This window comes from Lampetra planeri, chromosome 5 (assembly GCF_965212315.1).
Source record: "Lampetra planeri chromosome 5, kcLamPlan1.2.h2, whole genome shotgun sequence".
Lineage (NCBI taxonomy): Eukaryota > Metazoa > Chordata > Hyperoartia > Petromyzontiformes > Petromyzontidae > Lampetra > Lampetra planeri.
Window position 1 is genome coordinate 4868967 of NC_136111.1, and position 26540 is coordinate 4895506.

The 26540-nt window shown below is 51.3% G+C and overlaps 1 protein-coding gene across 1 annotated transcript; it reads left to right on the forward strand.

Moving 5' to 3' along the window:
- Positions 1–1078: 1078 nt before the first annotated feature.
- On the forward strand, positions 1079–25969 carry POLR3B (RNA polymerase III subunit B). The gene is made up of 29 exons (XM_078594184.1): positions 1079–1566; positions 3388–3483; positions 4500–4532; positions 4968–5024; positions 5916–5980; positions 6900–6975; positions 7131–7231; positions 7927–8018; positions 8270–8387; positions 8515–8623; positions 10005–10127; positions 10808–10924; positions 11524–11658; positions 12704–12865; positions 13614–13814; positions 14261–14423; positions 14909–15062; positions 15279–15353; positions 16481–16579; positions 17573–17700; positions 18431–18640; positions 19176–19334; positions 20117–20234; positions 20921–21063; positions 22093–22196; positions 22844–23010; positions 23518–23631; positions 24320–24493; positions 24723–25969. Exons 2-29 carry the CDS (start codon positions 3412–3414, stop codon positions 24850–24852), a joined length of 3399 nt encoding a protein of 1132 aa, XP_078450310.1. The 5' UTR covers positions 1079–1566; positions 3388–3411; the 3' UTR covers positions 24853–25969.
- The last annotated feature ends 571 nt before the right edge of the window (positions 25970–26540 follow it).

Sequence of the window (26540 nt, forward strand, 5' to 3'; positions counted from 1 at the left end):
TGTTTGTTGCGGTTGCACCCGATTTAAAAGCCGAATGGCTCACAGGGCTATACCTAGTAAATTAACTGAACATTTAATTCTCCTCCAATGTTGTTGAGGACTCGGTCTTATCCACGCGTTTCCACCACGCTGCTGGTCACAGCACACTCACAAACCTGTCAACCCCTTATCAGTGCCTCACTTATTACAGACCAATTCAGACCTTATTTGTCAACCCGTGACCCTATAAATCTCAACGTTCATCCTACCAAGTGCCATCACAAGGGAGAAACACAGACAAATGTGTTTTGCCCGTATTGAAACTCAATTTCCCTGTACAAGAATACGGGGTCAACCGTATGTGTTGACAGGTAAACACTCACTCGCCACACTCACAACACTTCTATATCCGCCTGTTCCATCGCACTGCTCACACTTTATAACTCCCTCCTATCGTGTTTTCCCCAAGCTCTTACAACATTGCACGATTCAAGAAAGTTGTCATGACTCTATCTATAAAACTTTCATCATCGTGCTACGAAGAAGGGTGTTTGCCCGAAACGTCACATTTTTCTATTTTCTTTTAAAGCAGCACGTGTTATTGATTGGTGATTTTTGGTGCGTGCGTTTAAATTTGACTTTGTGCACACACTGCCAAAGCAGCAATCGCCCCCCCCCCAAAAAAAAACAAGCGTCTTCGTAAAATTCTCGATAGTGCTGTTTGTGGCTGGCCGCTTTGACGTTTCGAGGCCTTTGTGTGTACAGAGGGAGGCTCAGGGAGGAGGCTCCGTTGTCGTCAGCGACACGGGGATGTCGACATTGGCCGCTCTTTGTTTCGTTTCTCAGTCCGCCAGTCCTCGTGAGGGTCGCGGCAGCGGCAGCAGCGGCGTGTTGATGAGTCGTGGCGTGCTACAGAGCGCCCTTTCCCCAGCGACAGACACCGGCAGTCTTGGCCCCCTTTGAAACCACAAAGCGAACGAGGCGATGCGGCTTCCCACGGTAAGATGGCGGAGGGCGTGGGGGCGGAGCCGAGTGTGAGGGGGCGGAGCCAAGTGCGAGGGGGCGGGGCCGAGCAGGGGAGCGGCACGTGAGGTCATCGGCGCGCGACCGCGTGCTGTGTTGGCGCGCGGCACACGTGGAGTGGTGGTGCGGTGTGTCGGAGAGGTGGCGTGAGTGTTTGGTGTCTGTGTCGTGTGGTGTGTGTCGAGTGGAGTGTATAGAGTGTGGTGTGTATAGAGTGGGGGGTGTGTAGAGTGTGGTGTGTGTAGAGTGTGGTGTGTGTAGAGGAGTGTGTGTAGAGTGGGGGGTGTGTAGAGTGTGGTGTGCGTAGAGTGGAGTGTGCGTAGAGTGGAGTGTGCGTAGAGTGGAGTGTGCGTAGAGTGGAGTGTGCGTAGAGTGGAGTGTGCGTAGAGTGGAGTGCGCAGAGCGGAGTGTGCATAGAGTGGAGTGTGTAGGGTTTATATATAGAGAGGGTGGGGTTGTGGAGAAGCGGTAGGGCAACGGTTAATTCGCGCCGTGCAACTACGAAGAACCCGGCCAGCAACGCAAGTTCGCTTCCCGCTCACGGCCAACGTCAGGTCCACACAGGTGCTCGCTTACAGCACTTGCCCCAATCGTCTAGTATGGTTATATGGGGGATCTTTGGAGCGGGCGGGCGGAGGGGGGGGTCTAGAGTCATGTTTGGAGTGGTGTGTGTACAGCATTGCGGGGAGTGCATAGAGTGTGGTGTGTATAGTGTGTTGTAAACACTGAGAGTTGGATGCATAATGGTGTGTGCTGCAGAGTGGAGTAAGGGGCCGTCCATAAATGACGTCACGCACATGGGGGGGGGGGGTCAGACATTTGTGACGATGTGTGACGGGTGGGGGGGAATGAGAAATGTGACGTCACATCAAAATGCGCAACTTTAAATAAATATAGACAACACGTCCTATTTAATTAAATATACTTTTAATAAATGTTTTCTACAACAGCAGAGGGCAGCGCCACATTCAATACGCACTACAATAACAATAGTTTAAAGCGATTTGAAGCATGTTTTATTTTGGGGGGGTGGGGGGGGGCAGAGCTTTGTGACGTCATATTTTTGTGACGACGGGGGGGGGGGTCAAAAATCGTCCAAAATCGCGTGACGTCATTTATGGACGGCCCCTAATTTGTGTGATGGAGCGATTTCATATAGTGTAGTGGTGTATATGTTAGTATCCTGTAGCATGGTGAGTTATAGAGACGTGTTTAATTGTAGTGGTGTGGTACAGAGTGGCGTGGAGTTCGGTAGGGTGGCATGCTCAGAACAAGGACCATTGCTTGAAACGTCACCCTATTTTAACGTACAGTATATGTTGCAAGACAATGCAATTGACTTGTGTTGTTTTACGTGAAGTTTACATTCATGAGTATACTTGCCTGATAGACACAAAGTTGTCATGTAATTTAGAAGGACCTTTTCGTGTAGCGCACAGCGTAACGTTGCATATCCGACCGTCACGTATCCACCCTGATACAATAAGCCGCTCACACCCAGTCTCTGTATGTCTACAACTCTACATGGTATACTCTTAGGTTTTTTCGGTAAAGTCACGTAGGGGAAAATAAATAAATAAGAAAATAAACAAAAAATATTAATAAATAATACGAAAAAAAATAATGATAGCTATTATTTAGATTTTGGTAAAATATTATTTATTTATTTTTACCTACGTGACTTTACCGAAAAAAACTAAGAGTATGAATCCTGGCAGTCACGAAAGCTGCAAATCTAGAATCTACATGGTGTTACTGGCACTTCCTATCGATGTTCACGTATCCGCCTTATACCTCAGTCCCTCCAGCGAGTCGGATATGCGACGTCCCACTGAAATAGCACGCTGCTGTTCATTGTTGAGTATATTTGTAGATGTCGGCGCAACGTGGTGGCACAGTGGTAGAGCGTTTGCAAAGTTGTGAATTTAAATCCTGCTTGGAGGTTGACACCCCATCATTCATTCGGGGGTCGATAAAATATGTACCGCTGTGGGTAAGCGGTTATATATGTATGGATAAACTCCCCTGACGTCAAAGGAATGGGGATTTGACATGTTTGGTTCATGGCTGTGAACGCATACCTGTCAACCTCTTATCAGAAGCCGACGTTATTACCGACCAATTTAGACCTTATTGATCACCCCGTGCCCTTATACATCTCAACGTTCATCCTACAAAGCTCTATCACAAGAGAGAAACACAAACAAATAGACACAACATTTTTGCCCGCATTGAAACGGCTGCACGCCGTACAGACCTGCAAACTCAATTTCCCTGCACAAGAACAGGGAGTAAAACCGTGTGGGTTGACAGCTACGTGAACCGGTGATGAGCGCTATCTCTCAACTGAGAAGTAAACTCGCATTGTTGGTGTCGTCGTTGCAGTGACGTTGGCGTGAGCCCAGCAGCATGGAGTATTTCGAGGAAGATTTTGCCAAGCTGACATCGGAGCAACTTACAGCACCCATCAGGACCATTGAGGTGGGCGGGATCTGTGGATAACGCTTCCGCCGTTGTACTGCACAGCATTTAGCCCGCAACCTCTGTTCCCATTCCACCGCGCTCGCGTTCGAGCTCGCTCGATCGTTCACGACACAACGAGCCGTAAACCCACCTTTGGTCTGGGTTGGGTGGTTGGGTTTGTAGGGGGGTAGGTGGCGGAGGGCAGCTGTCTGCTGCTGTATTGCGCTGCAACCGATGGAGAGGGGGGGGGGGAGGTGGCTGGGTGGGGAGGGGCTGGATCAGACACTGAACGGCACGGAGATTTCGTCTTGTCCGAGTTTGCGAGCAGTGAAGTTCCTATGATATCGTCTTTGCGGAGCACCGCTGTACAGAACTTTGATGGGTTTTCGGGTTGTTGCCGCACATTGCTTGGCGTGACATCTGACCTATTCGTTTTGCGTGCTGGGAACTTATTTTGAAATGTAGTTGCTGAGCAACACAATGCACGGTACTAATTGATTGTTAAACCAATGCGACTGTGCCATCTGTATCAAATTCGTATCAATGTCCAAAACCTTTGGAATGTTTTGTTTTTGTATTCCAAACATAATACTTTCCTGAGAGGCTCAGTGAACCAGTGAAATGTTACATTGCTACTTGGAAACATGACGCGTCTCCGCCTGTTGATGGGTTTTGCCAGTTCAGTTTAACAACCTCTACCGGTTTTAATGTAAAACGTGTAGAGCTATCAATTACATTCTGGTTGAAGGCCTCTCCGTTTCGTGACGGTGATCGATATCCCACCTTGCTGATCAGTGCAGAAAATGGTGAAGGGTGGAGAGGTCAGGACCAGTTCAGATATCACTCAACACTCTGATTTTACCAGTGGCCCAGAATCTAACCAAGGTAGAAATATTCATAGTGCAGTGTGCTAACCACTATGCCACCGCTCTACGCCATGGTTTTTTATATTGCAGCATGTTTCGCCAAAGCAGTACAGATATTTTTTAGTATGTAGTGAATCGTTTACTAACAGTTAACATTTGCCTTGACAGGACAAATGGAAGCTTCTTCCAGCATTCTTGAAGGTATGCAGATCTAAAATCCTGCACATTCATAAATACATATACTTATTCATTATTGTCTGGGCTCCCGAACCAGATAATATAAATGTGTTGTCTGGTGCATGTAAAGTCACATGATGCTCCTCTTACTTTTGTGTGCAATTGCCACGTGTCATGAGACAATGCGTCGTGTAGGAATCTTTCCGTAGAGTGAAAGAAATTGACCATGGAAAGCGTTGCATGAGTGATGATGCTCATGTGCCTGTTCCGCATGACACAGAGCGGACGTCGCATACAGAGGCACAGCGAGTTCTTTGTGTTCGCGGCATAATAGGCTTTGTAGTAAAAAACATTTTGTTCGCCTTGTTTCCACCGTGAAGATATGTGGTTGCCTTATCAATTTCTGGGTATTTTTTTTTTTTACCTGGTCCGGGTTAAAGAAATGTTTCATGTCTGCAGGTGAAGGGTTTGGTGAAGCAGCACATAGACTCCTTCAACTACTTCATCAATGTGGAGGTGGGTGCATTATTTCAGACAGCATGTATTTATCAGTAGCACCTACCTATCCATAATACCTATCCGTAATTGCAACACTTTTCTTTAACCAGCACTTACTCTTAACCTTTGTCTAGTCATGCAATTCAACATACGGACGTGCCTCAGAAAGAAAGGTGACGTTTTCCTGGCCATGACCTTTTGACCCTGGCCATCTTTGGTTTCACAATAGGTTCCGGTTCATCGTCAGTAATGATCTGCCCATTGCTGGATTAAAGACTGCCCAAGTCGTCGCCATCACTAATGGCCACATGATGCAACATCCATCTAGCTCTTACACACGAGCCGATTTCATCGCTCTTGCCTGTGGTAATCGTCCTCTTGAGCATGTTTCCTGCCTTTGGCTGTCACTCCAACGTTAGTCTTGACCATCAACCATCGTCCGTTACCAAGCCCCCCACTTAATTTACTTGACAGCTAATAGAATAAACGTAATGTGCGTGTATTCTCTGAACCACGTGTCCTTGCTGTCTCGGTATAATTCAAAGCATCCACCTCTCCATGCTTCCATTTGCACTTTGCAAGTTTCCCTGCACCTCCGATTAGCGCAGTTGGCTACGTACAGTGCGAAAAAGTTCAACATACATACAGACATTGTTCATGTGTGAGCCACAGTTCCGTGAATCTCCATCCTTGCCTACCGCCTTACGTAACTGTTCCTCTGTAAGATTTTCTGCCATCGCTTTAACAATATTCAACTACCTGTTGAGAAGCAAGTAAGAGGGTCATCGGAAGTCAACGGGGTATCTGTAACTTGCTGGATCACCATGCATTTGCAGCTGTTCTCTGCTTGCAAATCAGCCAAGGAGTTTCCCGTGGGCGAGTCATGGATCCTTGCGCTCTCGTATGCAGATCAAGAAGATCATGATGGCCAATGAGAAGATCACGAGCGACGCTGACCCCATGTGGTATCTGAAGTAAGTCCCACTGCCGCGTTGGCCGTGAGATTTCCGACTCGCGATGTCTTCCATCTCATAACCTGGTTCCCCGCACCTCCGATTAGGACGGTTGGCTACGTACGGTGCGAAATAAGTTCAGCATGCATACAGATTCAGTCTGCTATCTTCCCTCGTGTAGTAAATACATGCATTATGCTGATATGGTGAAACATGAGCAAACTTGCTACCCATCCCAGTGCAACAGAAGTTCAACATACACACATAAGAGGCGGTGACTCACCATCCGCCTCCTCGGAACAACTCACTTGCCTGAGTAAATAATGAATTCAAACACTCCACTCTCCCCCATCACATTGAGTGGCAGGGTGGTTATTGTGATGGTTGAGAAGTTTCCATACCTGGGAAATGTCTACGTGCCTGGATCTGGGCTGTCAACAGTCTGTATAAATTAGAAACGCATGAGATCATCTTATCAGCTGTAAATTGCTTATTGAGTAGCTCTGCATTTGTTCTCTGCTTGGCTTGTGCTCTCATTTTGACTGTGCACATGGATTGTCTGCATTTGCACCTATGCTGGCTTTAAACAGACTTGCCTTTACTAAATCTAGCAATGTCCTGGTTTCGCCAGGGCAGTTCCAAGATTCAGGCATGCTGTCCGGGTGTTCCAAGGCATTTGTGAAAGTTGATATCTAGTCTTGGTCAACTCATGATGTGGGAAATGATGGGGATACCTGAGTAATGGGAGAGGTTGCCAGCGGAATGGGTGGGGGCTGTGATCAGTTCGTGAGGGCCAATTGTCAACTGCAGGCCTCAACAACGTCACCGCGTGCAGTGGATCCCAAGCGCCATTACGGTTGCGAGGTGTTTCTAACGGCACTCGCAGTGACGGTCGGTACGCCATACGCGCGCTGTGCTTTGTGTGCTGTCTGCATGCCAGGTACCTGAACATCTACGTGGGAACGCCTGACGTGGAGGAGAGCTTCAACGTCACGAGGCCTGTGGCTCCTCACGAGGTCAGTGCGCTCGCGTGGAAGCAAGCGGCAGCTCTAATACAATAATGTCCTGTTCATACACGCACACAAACGCATTCAAACGCATGTGTATAAATATACAGATTTGCTAACCCATGTATTCGTACATATATGCACACATGCGCACACACACACAGTGTCGCCTAAGGGACATGACGTACTCTGCCCCCATCACGGTGGACATCGAGTATACGCGCGGGAACCAGAGAATCATCCGCAACGCCCTGCCCATTGGACGGTGGGTTCACCCGCACACAGAAAATCAAGATTCCCCTTTAGCCTTTAACATACTGAAAGAGCAAGTGCAGTTGGTGAGCACCCATTAAGGGCCTGCACTGCGCACAAGACAGTCGTGTGACCAGAACCGCTCCCGGCCACCTTTGTCTCCGCTTTGCCCATGTTTATACTCCACAAAAGGCAGCCGGAACTAGTTCCAACGTTTGCCCAAGCTCTGTGATTCTTTGTTGGGATATTTGGCCAACTCCAAATGAAATAGACTTTGTAAGAAGCGGAATGGGGCCTGCAGAGCCGCATGGAACATTGGGTGGGGGGGGATCGAGTCAACCCTAGCAATGGACCGGATTAACCCAGTTCCCAACGGCTGTGGCAACGTAGCATAAGAACCCAGGTGTACACGCACTATGAACACGTTAACGTACCATGTGTAGTCGGTGTACCTTGTTGTATCGTGTACCCTACAAGATAACCCCTGGGTAGAGGTTTGCTCTGGTCACTATGCACCATGCACATGCATGTGCCACGTGAGTGCCGCACACATCCCTATGCTCTGTGTGCATGGTCTGTGCCGGAATACCCCGTGTGTTTGCCACGTGTGTGCCCGCCCGCATCTGCGTGCGTGCGTATGCTATGCGCACTCGAGCTATGCAGGCAATCACCACTTGTGTGCTGCATGTGTGCTTTGTGCATGTGCAGGATGCCCATTATGTTGAGAAGCTCGAACTGCGTGCTCACGGGGAAGACTCCTGCCGAGATGGCCAAGCTCAACGAGTGCCCACTGGACCCGGGTGCGTGGGTTTTTGTGCGGACATAGTTGTGTGTGTGGTGAATGTGCGTGTGTTAGCATGTATAGGTCGACTCAGCCTCAAATGAGTACCTGGCACAATGTGTAAACATAGCCATTGGGGAGACAAAGGCAGCCGGGCATGGTGCTGGCCACCCACCTCTTAGTGTGCCGTTCCGGCCTTCGTAGGTGCTCCCTAACAGCACTTGCCCGAACAGTCTCCGTGGGCTACACAGGGGATCTTTGTCTTTGCAGGAGGGTACTTTGTGGTGCGCGGCGTCGAGAAGGTGTGCCTCATCCAGGAGCAGCTCTCAAAGAACCGCATCATCGTGGACATCGACCGCAAGGGCAACGTGGGGGCATCGGTCACCAGGTCAGAGGGGAGGGTGTCAGGATCATTTCTGGACCAGAGGCCAGTTTCATCGGTATGCTTGTATAAATTGTGCATCCAATCTTTTGACGGCGCTGGTTGTGTTTCTTTGGCTGCGGTTGCCCCCCAGCTCGACGCACGAGAAGAAATCTCGCACGAACCTCGTGATGAAGCAGGGCCGCTTCTACATGAAGCACAACACCCTGGCCGAGGACATCCCCGTCGCCATCATCCTGAAGGTGACGCAGCCACAACAGCAGTAGCAGCAGCGACGCAGCGTGACATGGCGGAACTCGGCGGCATTACACCATGCTGCGGGGTAGAGTCCTGCATCAGGTCGTGGACCCACGGGTGAACCCTTCTTCAGTGCCCTCATGGGGGGTGACCTGTGGGTGTGCGAGCTTGGTGCTGGCTGCATTCTACCCCCTTGTGTACCATGCTGGCCGAATAGCACTTGAGTTGATCGATGTCGGGTTGCCCGCCGGGTTGGTGACGGCATTTGTTGCGATGTCTCACTTAGCAGAGTGGGCCTCATCTTCTTGGTTCTTTCGGTAAAGTCACGTAGAAGGGAAATAATAAAATAATAAAATTAAACATAATAAAATACAATTCTCACGACGTTTCGGCCACAACGCAAGCAGCGTCTTTCCGACAGACCTGTTTTTCACCTGAGGACGGCTGCTTGCATTGTGGCCGAAACGTCGTGAGAATTGCATTTTATGATGTTTTATTTTTTTATTTTATTATTTCCTTTCTACGTGACTTTACCGAAAGAACCAAGAAGATGAATCCCTGCAGTCACGAAAGCTTTAAATTGAAATTTTGAGTGGGCCTCGGGAAGGCTGACATCTTCCACTCAACATCAGCCATATGAAAGAGGAACACTAGCAGCACATGTTGTTGTGCATTTTGTATTAGTCTTCTATTTTTTTACCCAGGAAAACCTCACCGAGTCTCATGACTCTTTTTTACAGGAAATTCTGCCAAGTTTTTTTTTCAGTAGGGGGCGATGTTGTTAAATATATAATCCCAATTGAATGAATTGCATGGAATTTTGTAAAATTTGGATCACGACGCTAGCACGCAATGGCGAACTCTGGCGAATTGCGTTACAGGATTTTATAGCGTCCACTGTGAGTTAAGAAGATGGCGTGTAATATTTTATGGTTAATATTACCACAGTAATATCCAGGGCGGCTGTTGGATTTGGTACTGTGAACCTCTGCAACAAGTGGGTGTCACGGTGGTGAGATCTTAACTACCTCCCCTGGTATACAGGAGGTCGTGGGTTTGATCCCGACTCTTAACATCTGTATATTTGGAGTTTACATATTCTCCCCGTGGTCACGTGGATTTTACTCCCGGTCCTCCGGTTTTTCCCTCCACATTTGGAAACATGCGTTTAAAGTATTTGTCTGCTATAAATTTCCACGTGAAAAGCCTATTTCGTTGAGCTATCATTTGTGGCCAGGTCGCCTCTGAAAAAGTGCTACATAGCTCATTGGACCTTACCTGGTAAAATAAAAAATAGTTTAGTTTACTTTAAGAGGTGAACATGCTGCCGCTAGGACATGTCCCTGCCCCTTTATTGATAATGTGTGTTGCCACCTTGCCTCGCAGGCCATGGGTGTGGAGTGTGACCAGGACATTGTGCAGATGATCGGCACGGAGGAGCGCGTCATGGCTGCGTTTTCCCCCAGCCTGGAGGAGTGCCAGAAGGCACAGGTCTTCACTCAGCTGCAGGTGAGGAATCACGTGCCCTATCCCCAGCTCTCTTCCACTGCTCACCATCCACTCTCCTTCACCACCTGATCTCACCACCTCGTTCACTCACCCCTTAATAGCGTAATATGGTCTCCTCACTATCTCACCTCTCCAGAAGCTCAACATCTCATCCCCCTATACCACTCTTTCTACACACACACTCTCCATCCCACCTCTTTTCATCCCTCCAAATGTTTTCTTTTGTCTCTTTTTGCCTTCTCCAACCTCCTCTTTTCTTATTTTGACGAACACAATGAACTCTGTTAACTGACCTTGTCCCTTACAAGTTCTCCCCTCCCGTTATCTATCTTTGCATCTCTCTGCCCTTCTGTCTCACCATGTTTCTCATCTCTCTATCCTCCCTCTTCATTTCGAATTTCTTACTCGGCATCACACTTGTTCTTACACGTGTTCTCTTCTATCACCCTCTCTATTGTTCTTTCCACCACTCTCCAATCTCTCTCTCTAAGTTTCTCTTTGCTTCCTGATCAATGTCGTGAACTCTCTTCATAACGTATCTCCCATCTCTCTGTCTCTCCCTTCTATTGCCATCGTCATCTCCATCCGTCTCAATGTATTTTTCTTTCCACGTCTTTCCCTCCTCCTGTCCCTCAGTCTCCTTCTGCCGCCACCTCCCGCCCCCTTGCTTCCCCTCCCAGGCGCTGCGCTACGTCGGTAACAAAGTGCGGAGGCAGCGCATGTGGGGCGGCCCCAAGAAATCTAAGATGGATGAGGCGCGGGAGCTCCTGGCGACCACCGTGCTGGCGCACGTGCCGGTAATCACACGTGGGAGAGAGACCCCCTCCCTTCTCCTTGTAAAGTGCCACCGTCGCGGATAATCGGACGATTCCTTTAGTCCTGATTCAAGTGAACCCGGACGAAGTTGTTGTATCCACAAATTGTTTTACGGGTAATCGGCTCAAAAGATTATTACAGCACCGTCGCAAGCATTGGATGTGGGTTTAATTGATTCGAATTTTCTCACTGAATATACTAAACCGTGAATTGTCTCCTATCCGCATCGATACGGGCGGCTCTACCGGAGGATCCTGTGAGCTGCATTTATTTGTGCAAACTGCTCCCGTTGTTTTCCTTGCAGGTATATGGGAGTAATAGGATGCATTTGCCACTTTTCAGACCACTCCGCTTGTCGGGGGATAAAAGTGGAGAATGAGACGAACTTTGCGCTTCTGCAAGACTATATCCCTGCGGTTACATATTTGCGGATAAACGCATTTCATCAAAAGGATTTTCTGCCATTCCCGGGTAACTCCTCCTTCCCTGAGGCTAGAATAACGAATTGAGCGCTTCTTCTGCTACGCCCCACTGGCGGCACCACCACCGTCCCACTGAGTGAGTCCCGGTCCCGCCGCAGGTGAAAGAGTTCAACTTCCGGCCCAAGTGCGTGTACGTGGCCGTGATGGTGCGGCGCATCATCCTGGCGCAGGGAGACAACCGCGTCGACGACCGCGATTACTACGGCAACAAGAGGCTCGAGCTCGCCGGGCAGGCGAGACCTACACCAGGCCCGCAACAACCAGACCTAGCACAGCTCTCGTAATGGGCTTTAGGGTTGATAATTGATTTATTGCATTTTCAGTGACAGTAAAAGCGAAAGTGATTATGGACTCGAAATTGCCGTGAAATCGGAGGTCAAATTACGTTCGGTTTTAGTGACGGTCGAACCGATTTGGCGCGCGCAAGAATGTTCAAACCGCACGGCACGTTCCAATGTGATTTTACACTGCTGGATGAAGTCCTCAGCCCACTGTGTTGACGTTTGGGCTTCTTTGACACAACTCTTCCACACTAGTCAGAGTGGATGGGTGATTTTTGCTTAACCAATAATATTTTTTCAAAATGTGTTTTGCATACCATTATTTCTTACGCTCAAATAATTTTGTAATGGAATAAAACGGCCTAGCATTAAGCTGGGCCTCAACCCGGTTTTCCTTTAAAAAATTTACGTTACATAACAAATCTATTCAGGGCCCAGCACAGCCTAACCATCAACCAGGCCCGATTTAGTATTGTCATAAACCAATCTTGAATCTACCCGATGCATCCACTAGGTCCTACACGAATTCATCCCTTGCTTTCACCCAGGTATAATCCCAACTGCTAATAGACCTACTGTAGCTTAGCCTTTGTTCAGCCTTTCCTCACCTAGCCACCCCCCATTCCTAGCATAGCTTATTTGTAACTGTGCCTAACATCAATACATTTTCCAGGCAATGCCTAACAAACATTCTAACACTCACTTTGGCTCTGTAATGCCTGTTGCTCTCCAAGGCCGAACATACCATATACCTATCTTGCGTCGAGCAATTGTGCGTGTAAGTTCATAACCAAAAAGGCAACATTGGTGCAATCCCTTAAATTATGTACATTTTTGGTCTCTAAAGCTAAATTGTAATCGTATTGTAAAGAGTGACCCAGCAGGTTGAGTTTGCTTGCGTCAGTGCACTGAACTAGTGCTAGTGAGATTTTGGCGTTACATCCCTAACTCGTAAACCCTGGTTGTGCGTGACACTCCGCTTGTGTCCGCCCTACAGCTCCTTTCGCTCCTCTTTGAGGACCTCTTCAAGAAGTTCAACTCGGAGTTGAAGAAGATCGCCGACCAGACGATCCCCAAGCCGCGCGCCGCGCAGTTCGACATCGCCAAGCACATCCGCCAAGACCAGATCACCAACGGGCTGGCCAACGCCATCTCCACGGTAGCCAGCCAAGCCAGTGGCGCCACGCATCGACGTGTGTCCCTCTCTTGTTGGCTATTAGACGTGGTTCGACTACCATGTGCCCTTCTTTTTCGGTGGCCTTGAAGCAGTATAGCCATACGAGCACTGTGTTCACCCTTTCCCGTTCCAAGGTGTAGGCTGGGTCCCGTTCACCGCTGAATCTCGGAACGCGCAAGTGGTTAGCGTCGATTTTATTTAGAGAGGCGTAGCACTGCTGTTTTTAAAGAGATTGTGATGTACTCACCGCAGAGAACTGTATCGACATGACCGCACTCCACGATAGCTGGCGCCAAATTGTGCCACACGCCCTCGCGCATGGCCTTTTACTTACGATTCTGTTTGGAATAGATTGAATCCGTTCGGAATAGATTCCGTTCCGATGACATACACGTATGTATGTCATCGGAACGGGAAAGGTTAACTCTGCACAAAGTGGTACCTCTTTTATCACCCTCAAATGGATGATGGACTCAGTAGGCCCCAAACTGGTATTTGAATTTACTATAGGCAGAGAAATGGGCAGATGAAGGACAAAAGTTTTGAGCCTGGACTAGAATGGCAAGGACAGGGAGTCAACGGCAAGGATCGCTCTGAGAGTTGAGACAGGGGACAGCCGAGAATGAGTGACCTCTACTGCTGCCATTAACTGGAGTTCCAAACGACGGGGCGACACCTGTGGAGACGGTCTATGCAGGCCAATCAGGGGAAGTCTGTGTCGTGTGTGCAGGGCAACTGGTCCCTGAAGCGCTTCAAGATGGAGCGGCAGGGAGTGACTCAGGTGCTGTCGCGCCTCTCCTACATCTCGGCGCTGGGCATGATGACGCGCATCTCCTCGCAGTTCGAGAAGACGCGCAAAGTGAGCGGCCCGCGCTCCCTGCAGCCGTCGCAGTGGGGGATGCTGTGCCCCTCCGACACCCCCGAGGGGGAGGTGAGCGATGTGCGCCCGTCCGGCGAGCACGGCCACTGGCTGTGCAGACGTGACACCTGTGGGTGCATACGTGTGCACGGATTAAATATAATGTGTGTGTGCATGAGGACACGTGGGGACACGTGGGGAGCGGTAGTGTAGTGGTTAGTGCGCTGCGCTACGAACCCGGCGACCTGGGTTCGATACCTGCTCACGGCCAACACCAGTGACGATTTTGTGACCGGTCCTGGGCCTCGCCTAGGTCGACTCAGCCTCAATTGAGTACCTGGTGCGGTGTGTAAACATCAACGCTAGGGGAGGCAAGGTGGCCGGGCATGGTGCTGGCCACCCACCCCCTCGTTTGCTGCGTCGGCCTTCATAGGTGCTCGCTAACACCACTTGCCCCAACAGTCAAGGCTATATGGGGGATCTTGGTATTGTGTGTGTGTGTGTGCGTGATCATTCAGGCTTGCGGGCTTGTTAAGAACCTGGCATTAATGACCCACATAACGACGGACATGGAGGATGGGCCCATCCTCAAGCTGGCCTTCAACTTGGGCATTGAGGACCTGTCCCTGCTGTCGGGCGAGGAACTCAGCTACCCCGACACCTACCTCGTGTTCCTCAACGGTGTGTGTGTGTTTGTTGGGGAGTGGTGGCGTAGTGGTTAGAGCACTGCATTCTTTCTTTGGGGCTCCACGGTGGCGCGATGGTAACTACCTTGCCAGGTGTACAGAAGGTCGTGGGTTCGATCTCAACCCTGACGCCTGTATATTGGAGTCTCTCTCCAAAGTGGTCGCATGGATTTTTTTCCGGGTCCTCCGGTTTTTCCCTCCACATTTAGAATCAACATGCATTTATAGTATTTCGCTGCAATACATTTCCACGTGATAATCCATTTCCACGTGATAATCCATTTGATGGAGCTATCGTTTTTGGCCAGGTCGCTTCTATAAAAGAGCTGTAGAGCTCAGTCGGGCTTACCTGGTAAAAAAAAAAAGTTTTATTTCATAGCTTCGTTCGCAGGACTCCTCGGTAATCCTCGTGCCCTGCTGCTCGAGTGAAAACGCGCGCCGTGCTCGCGTGTGTTGGTGTGTGGACGTGCGCACGCGCAGGCAACATCCTGGGCGTGACGCAAGACCCGCCCAAGCTGGTGCAGACGTTCCGGATCATGCGCCGCGCCGGCTACATCAACGAGTTCGTCTCCATCTCCACCAACCTCAACGACCGCTGCGTCTACATTTCGTCCGACGGCGGGCGCCTCTGCAGGTGCTCGCTACTGCATCTGCAATCATCGACATACCCAATACACGGTCTAACCCAAGAGAAACGAATTAAGAATCATGATGTTGGTCAAAGAAGCCTTCGAAACCGTTGCGTTGTAGAGTTTTAATCTGCCTTGTGTATTCCCGTTCTCTCTCTTCCATCCTGACTAATTCCTCTTTTGCTCTCTTGACGTTCCCTCGTTCCCCCTCACCTCTGAAGGCCGTACATCATCGTGAACAACAGGCAGCCCATGGTGACGAGCAAACACATCGAGGAACTGTGCCAAGGCTGCCGGTGAGTGGGCATCACGGGTCCTTTCGTGTGGCTTGAGTTTGATGGGGTCCCTCTTGTGTAGAATGCAAACGTGGTGTGTCGTAGGTGTGGTGAGGTGTGATGACGCGTTGTCGTATCGTGCGGCTTACGTTTGCTGTGGTGGGGTTCGTTGCAGGTGCACCAGTCGCGTCGTGCAGTTGAGCACTCAGTGTGTTGGTTGGAGATGAAGGACGAGGCCTGCAATGTGTCGATGGAAGTGCGTGACATTGTTGTGGTTATTACGAGTTATGTTACGTATCTACAGTTCCAACTCGGTGTAACGTAGTCGTGATGAGGTGTGTCAGTCATGGAGAGGCCTCAACGTTGTGTTCTACAGTTGCCGTGTGGCCCATCTTTCAGCCATATTCACTTTCAGCTTGACTTTCTTCATGGGCACACGCAGTTTAAATGTTGAGGATATTTTCGTGCATATGTTGTTGTGTTTTAAGTTTCAAGTTTACTCTTGTTTAACCAGGTGGGAGTTCAAAAGACCACAGTCGTCTTCATCTGCAAGAGTGACCTGGGTCACCAATATAACAAAATCTAAAAGGACAGCAAAAGAAGCAAAATTGTAATCGGATCAAAATAACTGTCTCGTGTGAGAAATGAAAATTATTGCACAAACATTAATCGCCATTAAATAACTTCCCTGTAGCTTGGGCAGATTCTGTATAGACTGATCACAGTGTGTGTGTCGATACAGATGTACATGTATGTGTGTTGTTGTGGCATGTGTGTAGCTGTGTGTTTGATGAGTGGGGATGGCAGTGCAGTGGTTAACGCACGACCAAAGTTCGATTCCCAACGTCGGTGACAAATATCTGAACCGGTACCGGGCCTCACCCAGGTTGACTCGGCCTTAAATGAGTGCCTAATGCAGTGTGTGAACATCAGCACTGGGGAGACGAAGGTGATTGGGCGTGGTGTTGGCCACCGATGCCCTTCGTGTGTCATGGCGGCCTTCGTGGGTGCTCGCGAACAGCACTTGCCCCAACAGTGTTAAACGCTGTACGAGTGGATCTTTGCCAGTGTCTTAATAACAGCTTTGCCCCCTTGCGATTTATAGAGCTTAACGGGAAAATCTGTCTCTGCGCTCCCATTGGTTACAGGACATTTGAGGACTTCCTCCACGAGGGACTGGTCGAGTATCTGGACGTGAACGAGGAGAACGACTGCAACATCGCGCTCTATGAGCACATCATCAATCCGTAAGTGGGGGGTGGGGGGTGGGGGGGGCACGCATCGTTGTGTGTAGCCGGTGTGCATCGTCCATGTGTCTACCATTTGTGTCTACGTTGGGTTGTGTTCGTGTTGCCCTGTGTCATCCCCAATGCTTGTAAAGCACCTCCGATTAGCACGTTTGGCTACGTACGGTGCGAAAGATGTTAAACATACATACATACTTACATATAGCCAGTATGTAATTTCCTTGCATCTGTGCTATATTAATTCCATGCTGTTTCCCCCGTGCTATTTATGCAGGCATGTGTCATCGCTGTGTTTTCTCTGTGTCTGTCACAATGTCATCTCCAAGTCTTGAATAGCGCTCATGTTTATCTCCACGTGTTTTTGTAATCTCGCGTTGTGCGTTGTTGTCCCCTTGTTCGTATCAACTCTGCTGTCTCGTACCATTCCGCCATTATCCCCGATGTCATTTGCGTGATCTCCATTTGGTACCCCTTTTCCCACGCCATGCATTCCCCTGTCACGCGCCGTCTGCGGCCTCCATTGTATTGCGTAATTTCCGTTGTCAACGTGCTACAACCTTCCCTGTCGCCTGGATGTTGCCTCCGTGTCACCGTCGTTTCGTCCGCTTGTTGTGTCGTTCTCCGGCACTTCGCTCCGCGTTGCGTGTCATGTGTGTTATGTAGCCCTCAATAAAGTAGGCATCTTCTTGTCACATTGTGTCCCCATGTCATGTCTTGCGTCATTCCCGTGTTGTCTCCATCGTGCCCTTCTGTCACGTGTTTCCACTGTTGTCGCATCTAGTCCCATTTGGCCGCCAATCCCCGCCTCTCATTCCCACATAATCCACGCTGTTTCCTTCTTGATTATTCACCATCATCGCCATTCCTGTGGCATGCGGAATGCGTCTGTCCGCACCTCGTCTCTCCGTGTCACGCCGGTGTTTTCTGCCCGCCTTGCGCCGTGTCTGCCGTCGTCCCCCCGCGCCTTACGTGACACTTCCCCGCGGGCGGCAGGAATACGACGCACCTGGAGATCGAGCCGTTCACGCTGCTGGGCGTGTGCGCGGGGCTCGTGCCCTACCCCCACCACAACCAATCCCCCCGCAACACCTACCAGTGCGCCATGGGCAAGCAGGCCATGGGTGAGTGAGTGAGCGAGCATCTGCCCAAACGGGAAGCCGATCCAACCAAAAGATTTGCAGTGTTTAGGAGATAAACTGCTGCCAGATTCGGCACCATTTGCTTGTCGAGTTCTGTAGGCCGGCCGCCACTAATTGTCACCCAAATCCTTAATGTTCTCTCTGCACGAATCTGGACACGTGATCGCTTTCTTCGTCATGCTTCTCACGAGATCAGTTCCTCGTATCACCCTCTGTGTACTCCTGTGTCCGTGAGCCCATGAATCTGCGTCTCAGTGCAGCGTAAGCCCGTGTCAGAGAATATATGTTCCCTGCCTACCCCCAAATTTTGGTTGTTCCAGGAACATTCATTTGTTCCCATTCTGAATATTTGGCATCATGATTAGTTACGAATCTAGCAACCTAAATTTGATTTGTGGCCACGGCTAACATCAGTGAACCAGTCCCTGGGCCTACACCAACCTGCACTGACCGACATGGTGAAGTGTCGTCAAACAATTCAGGTGGCTGACACTTCATTCGTCAATGTATTGACAGTGGAGCTGTAAATTATTATTTGTATTCTTTATATCTTCTTAGTCCGTATACATTGCAAAAACCTGTTTTATTTGTGCATTTTGTTGTAGCGGGCTGAATCGCACACTGGTTGCCCGACGAGATCGATGACAATCATCGCTGCAACCCCCTCCCCTACCCCCCCTCCACCTTAACCCAAACCCCTCTCTCCCGCCAGGCACCATCGGCTATAACCAGCGCAACCGCATCGACACTCTCATGTACCTGCTGGCCTACCCGCAGCGGCCCATGGTGCAGACGCGCACCATCGAGCTCATCCAGTTCGACAAGCTGCCGGCGGGCCAGAACGCCACGTTGGCCGTCATGAGCTACAGCGGCTACGACATCGAGGACGCCCTCGTCCTCAACAAAGCCTCGCTCGACCGCGGTGCGGATAGGTCACGAGTGGCGGGTGGTGCGCGTCACCGGTTGAGCCGTCGGTGTGAAGGGGGTTGGGGGGAGGGCGGGATGTTTGCGTTAGGTGGTCGACATCAGCGCTTGCCCCAAACAGAGTCTGTGTGGCTATAAAAGTAAAACAAATATTTAGGGATGCTGCATTGGCAGTGGTGCACAAGACCAAATAATGAAATGCGCAACACGTAATTTACGTGCTGCGAGGAAGGGCCTTTGCCCGGTACGTCGCCTATTATATATTTTTCCTGTAAGGCCACGGTGTTATTGGAGACTGCGTTGATTTTTGTATGGCTATGGAGGGAATCCTCTGCGTCTGCGATCTTCTCCACCGAAAATGGGTTATCTGATGCACTGTAAACAGCATCAATGCAAGAGTGACGCAGGCAGCTGTCCACAGGGCGAACCACTGCCCGCCTCCTTGTGCACCTCGGCAGCCTTTAGACTCTTGACGGCACTTTCCCTGCTGTCCGTGAGGTTGAACACCGGGGGATCTCTGTCCGTGTGCGCAGGCTTTGGCCGCTGCTTGGTGTACAAGAATGCCAAGTGCACGCTCAAGCGCTACACCAACCAGACCTTCGACCGCGTGATGGGGCCCATGCTGGACGCGGCAACACGCAAGCCCATCTGGCGGCACCAGGTGCTCGACTCTGATGGGATCTGCAGCCCAGGTCAGGCACGCATGCAACACACGCGCGTGCGCGAGCACCGTGAAATGTGGGTGTGCTGTAATCAAAATTATATCTGTGTGTGTGTGTAAGTTTCCAACATCGGGCAGAGCGCCGGGTGGCTCAAACACAGGAAGTTGACGCAGTGCCAGTCACTTCGAGTCAGGTCACCCATAACACCGGTCTGTTGCGTAACCTCCTCCTGCCAGGGAGGCTTTGACACTTCACATGGCCTCAAAGTGCATCGAGCCTAGCTCCGTTAGTTGGGAATTGTGACTGTTGTGTGTATGCGTGTTTGGTTTGCGGTAGCACCGCAGTGACTAGTGCACTTTGCACAAACCCAGCAAGCAGAGTGGAATTCTCAGCCATGGCGAAAATCAGTGGGGAGTGGTATCAGTACTGGTTCCAGTCCCTTTGGTTGACTCGGCCTTAAAATAGTACATAGTGCAGGTGTGTTAAGCATCAACGACATTCTTGGGTGCTCACTAACATCGCTTGCCACAAACAGTCTATGCAGGGGCCAGTGTTTATATTTGTTTTGTGAGTGTGTGTGGCGTACCATGGAGCGGTAGTGTCGCGGTTACCGCGCTGCGCTGTGAACCCGGTGACCCAAGTTCAATTCACGCTCACGGCCAACGCCAGTGATGATTATCTGAACCGATCCTGGGCCTCCCCTAGGTCGACTCAACCTCAATAAGTGCTCGCTTAACAGCGCTTGCCCCAACCAGTCTGTTAAGTCTGTACGGCGGGGGGGGCATGTTTGTCTTTGACCGGTGCTGGTGCAGGCGAGAGGGTGGAGAACAAGCAGGTGCTCGTGAACAAGTCGATGCCCTCGATGACGCAGACGCCAATCCAGGGCGCGAGCGCGCCCACGCAAGTGCAGTACAAGGACGTGCCCATCACGTGCGTTACCCGCACGAGCGCGAGATGCACGCGTGCGCTCGCGGCCACGTGCACACGTATAGATGAGCCCCAGCGCCCATCTCACGCACACCCGGGTGTACGGTTGCGCCCATTTGCGCTCGCACGCGTATTTATTCACACCCATACACGCACATGTGCACAAGGCGCACACGTATTTTCACACTCATGCACGCTAGCACACATGCAAAGCTGCCACGATTGAAACGCTTCACTGTGTTTTGTGCCAAAAAAGAGCCCTGACGAAACAGGAACGTGGAAATTGTGATATTTAATTCGAGAGTCCATTCTTTGAACAGTTTAGAGTCACAATCCTGTCCTCCTGTTTTCTCTATTCTCATACTGCACGCGCGTGTTCACCTGTCCGCCTCTATATTTATTGCTGCGCGTGTCACTTTTATCTGCCGGTTTGCCATGAATGCACACATGTCCACTCGTTGGTGTCCATTTGCACCCATGCGTCTACATTGTCCCCCCCGTGCATCTGCATCACAGTCTCGTGTCTGCTTGTGAGTGCCTCTTTGCCCGTGTGAATTTCACCATCCACTTGTGGGCCTGCTTCTCTTATTACTTACGTGGCCCTCTGTTTGCCTTGTGTATCCATCTCTTCCGTGTCCCATCTCCGTGTCCCATCTGCGTGTATCCTCGCTTCCGTTCTCACGTCGCAGGTACAAGGGCTCGACCGACTCGTACGTCGAGAAGGTGATGATCTCCTCCAACAACGAGGACGCCTTCCTCATCAAGATGCTTTTGCGGCAGACGAGGCGCCCGGAGATCGGAGACAAGTTCAGCAGCCGCCACGGCCAGAAGGGTGGGTCTCACAGTCCTCTTCACCACCGCGCCGACACCGTGACCGCGTGCCGTCGACAGCAACTACCACCACCCCCCCCCCCCCACTTCCCCTGCTGCGTATCCACCCGATGCACGCCCAGCCACCGCACCTCCGATTAGCACGATTTGCCATGTACGGTGTACGTGACTTTACCGAAAGAACCAAAGAAAATGTGCGAAAGAAATTGAACATGCATACATGTCCAGCCATCGCATGTCCGGCCACCGCATGTCTGGCCCTTTCCAACCAGCGCACGCACGCAGTCGATGCCAACCACCACGTGCACAGCCACAAGAGGCCACCAAATGTCCAGGCCCTCTCCGTCCACAATATGCACGGCCAAATGCATGCCCAGCCACCGCCTACCGCTATGTCCAAGGACCATTGCGTGCTCGGTGCCTGCTAACCATTGCACAGGCAGCCAGCGCATGCACAGCCCTCGCACGTTGGCCCTTCTTTAACCAGCGTATGCGCAGGCAATGTATTCTTGTCCACTATTCAACCGTTGCATGCACGGCCAAGGCATGCCCAGCCAGGGCCAGCCAGCTAATGCTCATGTCGACGCATGCTCGGCACACGCCAACCGCTGCATGGCGCAGTCAACGCGTGCACGGCTACCACATTGTCCATTCCTCGCCACCAAACCCAGTCCTCTCCCTCCACTATACGTGCACACTGAGAGACCGGCGGAGGGACACGTGGGTCAAAGGACATACGCAAGTAAAGAGACACCGTATCGACTGTTGGGGAAGGCAGGCTTGAGCAGGACGCGTCACGAGGAGGGGTGATGGCCGATGGTCTCGGCTAATGACGGAGTGGCAGGCAAAGGAAGGAACATGCACGAGAGAACGGGCAACTGTTAAATGGAACGATGAAATCGCTCGTGCGTGGGACCGAGGTGGAATATTGCATCGCAGGACTGTAGATATTGCGACCGTGTGGTGGGGAGGCCTTCATCCAGTAGTGGATAGATCCTGGCTGTTGACGATGATCACTGTGTGTGTGCAGGCGTGTGTGGACTCATCGCCTCCCAAGAGGACGTCCCGTTCTGTGACTCGGGCATCTGCCCCGACATCATCATGAACCCCCACGGCTTCCCCTCTCGCATGACGGTAGCGTGTTCTGTCTCGTTATCGTGTTACACGTGTCGCTAGGGATGATTTTGAAAAGTCACCCAGCTCTCATTATAGGTTATGCCGGGGTTTCAGAAGTGACGTCAGTAACGCAGTGTACACAGTAGCATCACAATTTGACTGCGGGGGGGCAATTTTGGCAGCAGAGGGCAGTGCAGTAAAATTCATTGCTGTGCCCGATGACGCTCCAGCGTCTTTGCACCCCTTCGTTGTTATCTGAAGCGGTGGCGGTTATCTGGAGCTGTCCTGGCCCACCTTTTCATCGAGTGAGTACCTGGCGCGGCGTGTGACCATCAGCACTGGCCACACGATCCCCTGGTGTGCTGTTCTGGCCTTAATAGGTGCTCGCGAACAGCACGTGTCCCAAGAGTCTGTTAAAGCACACACGGAGGTGTCTTTGTCGTTGTGTAAATGCTTGTGTACCTAACGTGCGCTCACCATAGTTGTACGCGCATCTGTGTGAGTTCATGCATACGTGCGCCTATGCGCGTGAGCATTTTGTAAACGTGCGTTTTTGTCCGTACGCATGCGTGCTCAGGGTTGTAACCGTACGGCCGGCTCTGTATGTTGCGTGCTTGTGTGTCTGCACATCCGTGCGTGCATACGTACGTGCATGCGTGCTGCAGGTCGGGAAGCTGATGGAGCTGCTGGCCGGCAAGGCTGGCGTTCTGGACGGACGCTTCCACTACGGCACGGCGTTCGGGGGCAGCCGCGTGCGCGACGTTTGCGAGGACCTGATCCGACACGGCTACAACTACCAGGGCAAGGACTTCGTCACGTCCGGCATCACAGGGTACTACGCCGTGCCGGCAATCGCGAGAACATACGGGGCAGTGTGCACGCGGCCAAACACGCACGCACGCACAAACTAATGAACGGACTAATCAGTGAACGATTGAACGCGTGCGCACGCACGCATGCACCAACCATCAAATGGCTACGCTTACACGGACAGGGATGCACCTCGCCACCCACGCTCGCCCGTTCACAGCCACACTTGGAAAAGCCACGCACTAGGCATGTAACGACACATCATTCCACCGATTCCGGTTTGATTTTTAGGTTTTCTGGCAATAACAAATCATTGCCAGTGACAAGTAAACAAAATGCAAGATTGGCATCGTGTGTGCAACGGATGCAAACTGCGCATGGCACTTCCCAAACCGACATGTCACACGTAAGTTACGTGAAATTGACCGAGCCCAACGTGTTATCGAATCCACATCTGTTCACCGCCACGTTTCCCCCCCGTCTCCCTCTGCGTGCCCGCTGTCTACGTTTGGCTGCTCGCCACCCGCAGGGAGCCGCTGGAAGCGTACATCTACATCGGGCCCGTCTACTACCAAAAGCTGAAGCACATGGTCCTGGATAAGATGCACGCACGAGCACGAGGACCAAGGGCCGTGCTTACCAGGTAGCCTGCGGGCAAATGTCGATTGTCCGGCCTCGCGAGGCAGAGGGGTTCACTGCGCACCGCACGTTCGACCCTGTGAGATGATCATTACACAGGGGAGGTCTGCTCATAAGTGGGGGGGGGGGGCGGTTACGGAGTCGTCGAACTGTTACTGTGGTGAAATGCAATCGTCACTCGCAAGCACGCTGTGTTGTACAGCATGGGTCTAGAGGTGTGTCAAGGAGAGCCTCATTGGATGTCCTCCGCTTGTTGTCATCCTTCACGGCCTCGTGACACAACAATCCCCCTGGCTCCTGTTGTTGTGACTCTCTGACCCGCCCCGACTGGACATCTGTGCAAAAGAGCTTCATCGCTCATTGGTTTCTTCCAGTCTTAATTAAACATTCTGGTTCTGAGTGTGTATTTATCTATATACGAGTGTCATTATCCATGTTAGTCTCTTGGTCTCTGTGAGTCAATGGGTCTCTATGACCATGGACTTCAAAGGGGCGAGTCCATGGTTCATCTTAAACACTGCGAGTGTGAAGTTGAAGTTGATCCGGGAGTGGATTTAGGAGCCAGTGGATGGATCGGAGTGCTGGCACGAAGTGGTCACTTTGACGAGCGCGGAGTCCGGCAGGGGCTACTCGGGATAGCGTCGCCTGCCGTTGCCTTGTGTTTCTCCGCGCCGTGTTCGTGCGCGCGACAGGCAGCCCACGGAGGGGCGGTCTCGCGACGGGGGCCTGCGACTGGGCGAGATGGAGCGCGACTGCCTGATTGGCTACGGCGCCAGCATGCTGCTGCTGGAGCGGCTCATGATCTCCAGCGACTCCTTCCAAGTCGACGTGTGCGGCACCTGCGGGCTCATGGCGTACTCGGGCTGGTGAGCGTGCCGCGCACGCGCGCGCGCGCGAGTGGGTGTGCGCGTCACGGGCTCTTTCATGCATCGCCACGAGACGGAAGTCGGCCGGACGTGGTGCTGGCCACCCACCCACTTCGTGTGCCGCGCCGGCGTTCATAGGTTCTCGCTCACAGCACTTGCCCCGAAAGTCTCTTGAGGCTATACTGGGGGGGGGGCGGGTCTCTGTCTTATGCTCACTCTCGCTCCGCAGGTGCCACTACTGCCGCTCGTCGAGGCAAGTGTCGTCCCTGCGCATCCCGTACGCGTGCAAGCTGCTCTTCCAGGAGCTGCAGTCCATGAACATCATCCCTCGCCTCAAGCTGGCCAAGTATAACGAATGAGACCGAGACCGCGGGTCTGTGCTTGGGGCCAAACTCAATCCTATAAAAGCGCCCGTTCCACCTTTCCCAGGGTCCTTTGCAGAATCATGCTGTGTTGTCCCGGGGTCCCCCACATCCTGTACTGGGCCCCCACTCACCTACACAGAATCAGAATCTTTATTTATGCTGGAGGAATCCGTTGAGCTATGAAGCTCTTTTTCCCAGATGTCGTTTTTTTTTTACAGATGTTCACTGCATCCTCACTCCCTACACAGATGTAACATCAGAGTTTAATTTGCTTGTAATTTGCATATATTGTAAATAGTGTATTGTTACACGCCGACGAAGAGAATCGAGTTTCATGAATATGTTAAATTTCTTTCGCACCATACTTAGCCAACCGTGCTAATCGCGTGGTGCGGGGGAAGGACAACAAACTAAACGCAACAACAAGCGGTTCTAAATAAAGAATCGTTACGTGCCTACAACGGGGATCAGTCGGGAGCAGACGATTAGGGAGGGCACAATATCCCCTCCCTCTCCGTAGCCCAGCCCCCCCCCCCCCCCGTGGCCCTTCACTACGTGGGCCCTGGTGCAGTTGCACAGCCTGTGCACTTGATGTAGCTACGCCCACTGCCTTGCAGGTAGCTAGCTGCTCTGCATACCGCTCATTCAATCTTGTTGTAGCCAAGGTCCATTCCACCATGAGGTGGCCACGGCAGGACAGGCCAAGTCGATGTAATTGCCCGTCGCTGTGGGTGGAACTCTGCTCGAAATCTGACGGCTGCGAGTCCCACATTCCTAAACAGGGGTCACCTCGGCCAGACACTTGGGGGGGGCGGTCTATTAAAATAAGTACCGCTTTACACGAGGCCCTTTGGAGAGACTGGTGACCCTGTCATTAACGTGGAATTTCTACCACTGGCTCAGGGCTGTAAATAACGAGATGGGCATTATCGAACGCACATTTGGGCAAGCAGACACTTTTTGAACTCGATGGGCTGTCATCTGGCGAGTGGGAAGTGACCTCGATTCGCTGAATCAACGTCGATAAAGAATGAATCGGCAAAAAATTTCGAAATCAAGTTTACTGCCTGTTCATGTGTACATACGAATAAAACACAGCGCTCGCCTTTGATTTGTGACTCTTTAAATGTGTGCAATGTGTATGGTGTAAAAACGAAAAAAAATCTGTGTATCGTTCTGGGTTCATCCGTGGATGGGGTTGTATGGGAACGTTGCAGACAGTGTAAAGTTTGCAGTAGTAGTGTCCACGTACCCATTTATCGAATTCCCATGCAGGTTTTGTCCGGCGATACAAATGGAATCAAACTGGGCACAGCACACGGCCAGAGACGCAGGGGTAGATGCAGGGGCTTCCGTTTCAGCCGGGTCTACCCAGGTCATCCATCCGAGAAAAAAAAAATCTGGGCTCAGCACACCACATCCATGCTATATGGCCATGGCGGCTACTAGTCACATGCCTATTCCAATATAGAAGCAACCCAGAAAATATTTGGTGAGAATTTAAGCCCCGGGTGGATGTGAATGTAGGGCATGGGGACTCGAGGGTAGAGGGGGCATTTCAACAGCCTCGTATCAGCAGTGTCGGCTCTGGCCCGTGGAGAAGCATTACTCAAGTTCCTGTACGGGATCACCACACACCTTCCGATTGATGCCGCTGATTTCCTATTATAAGAGCCTTTGTA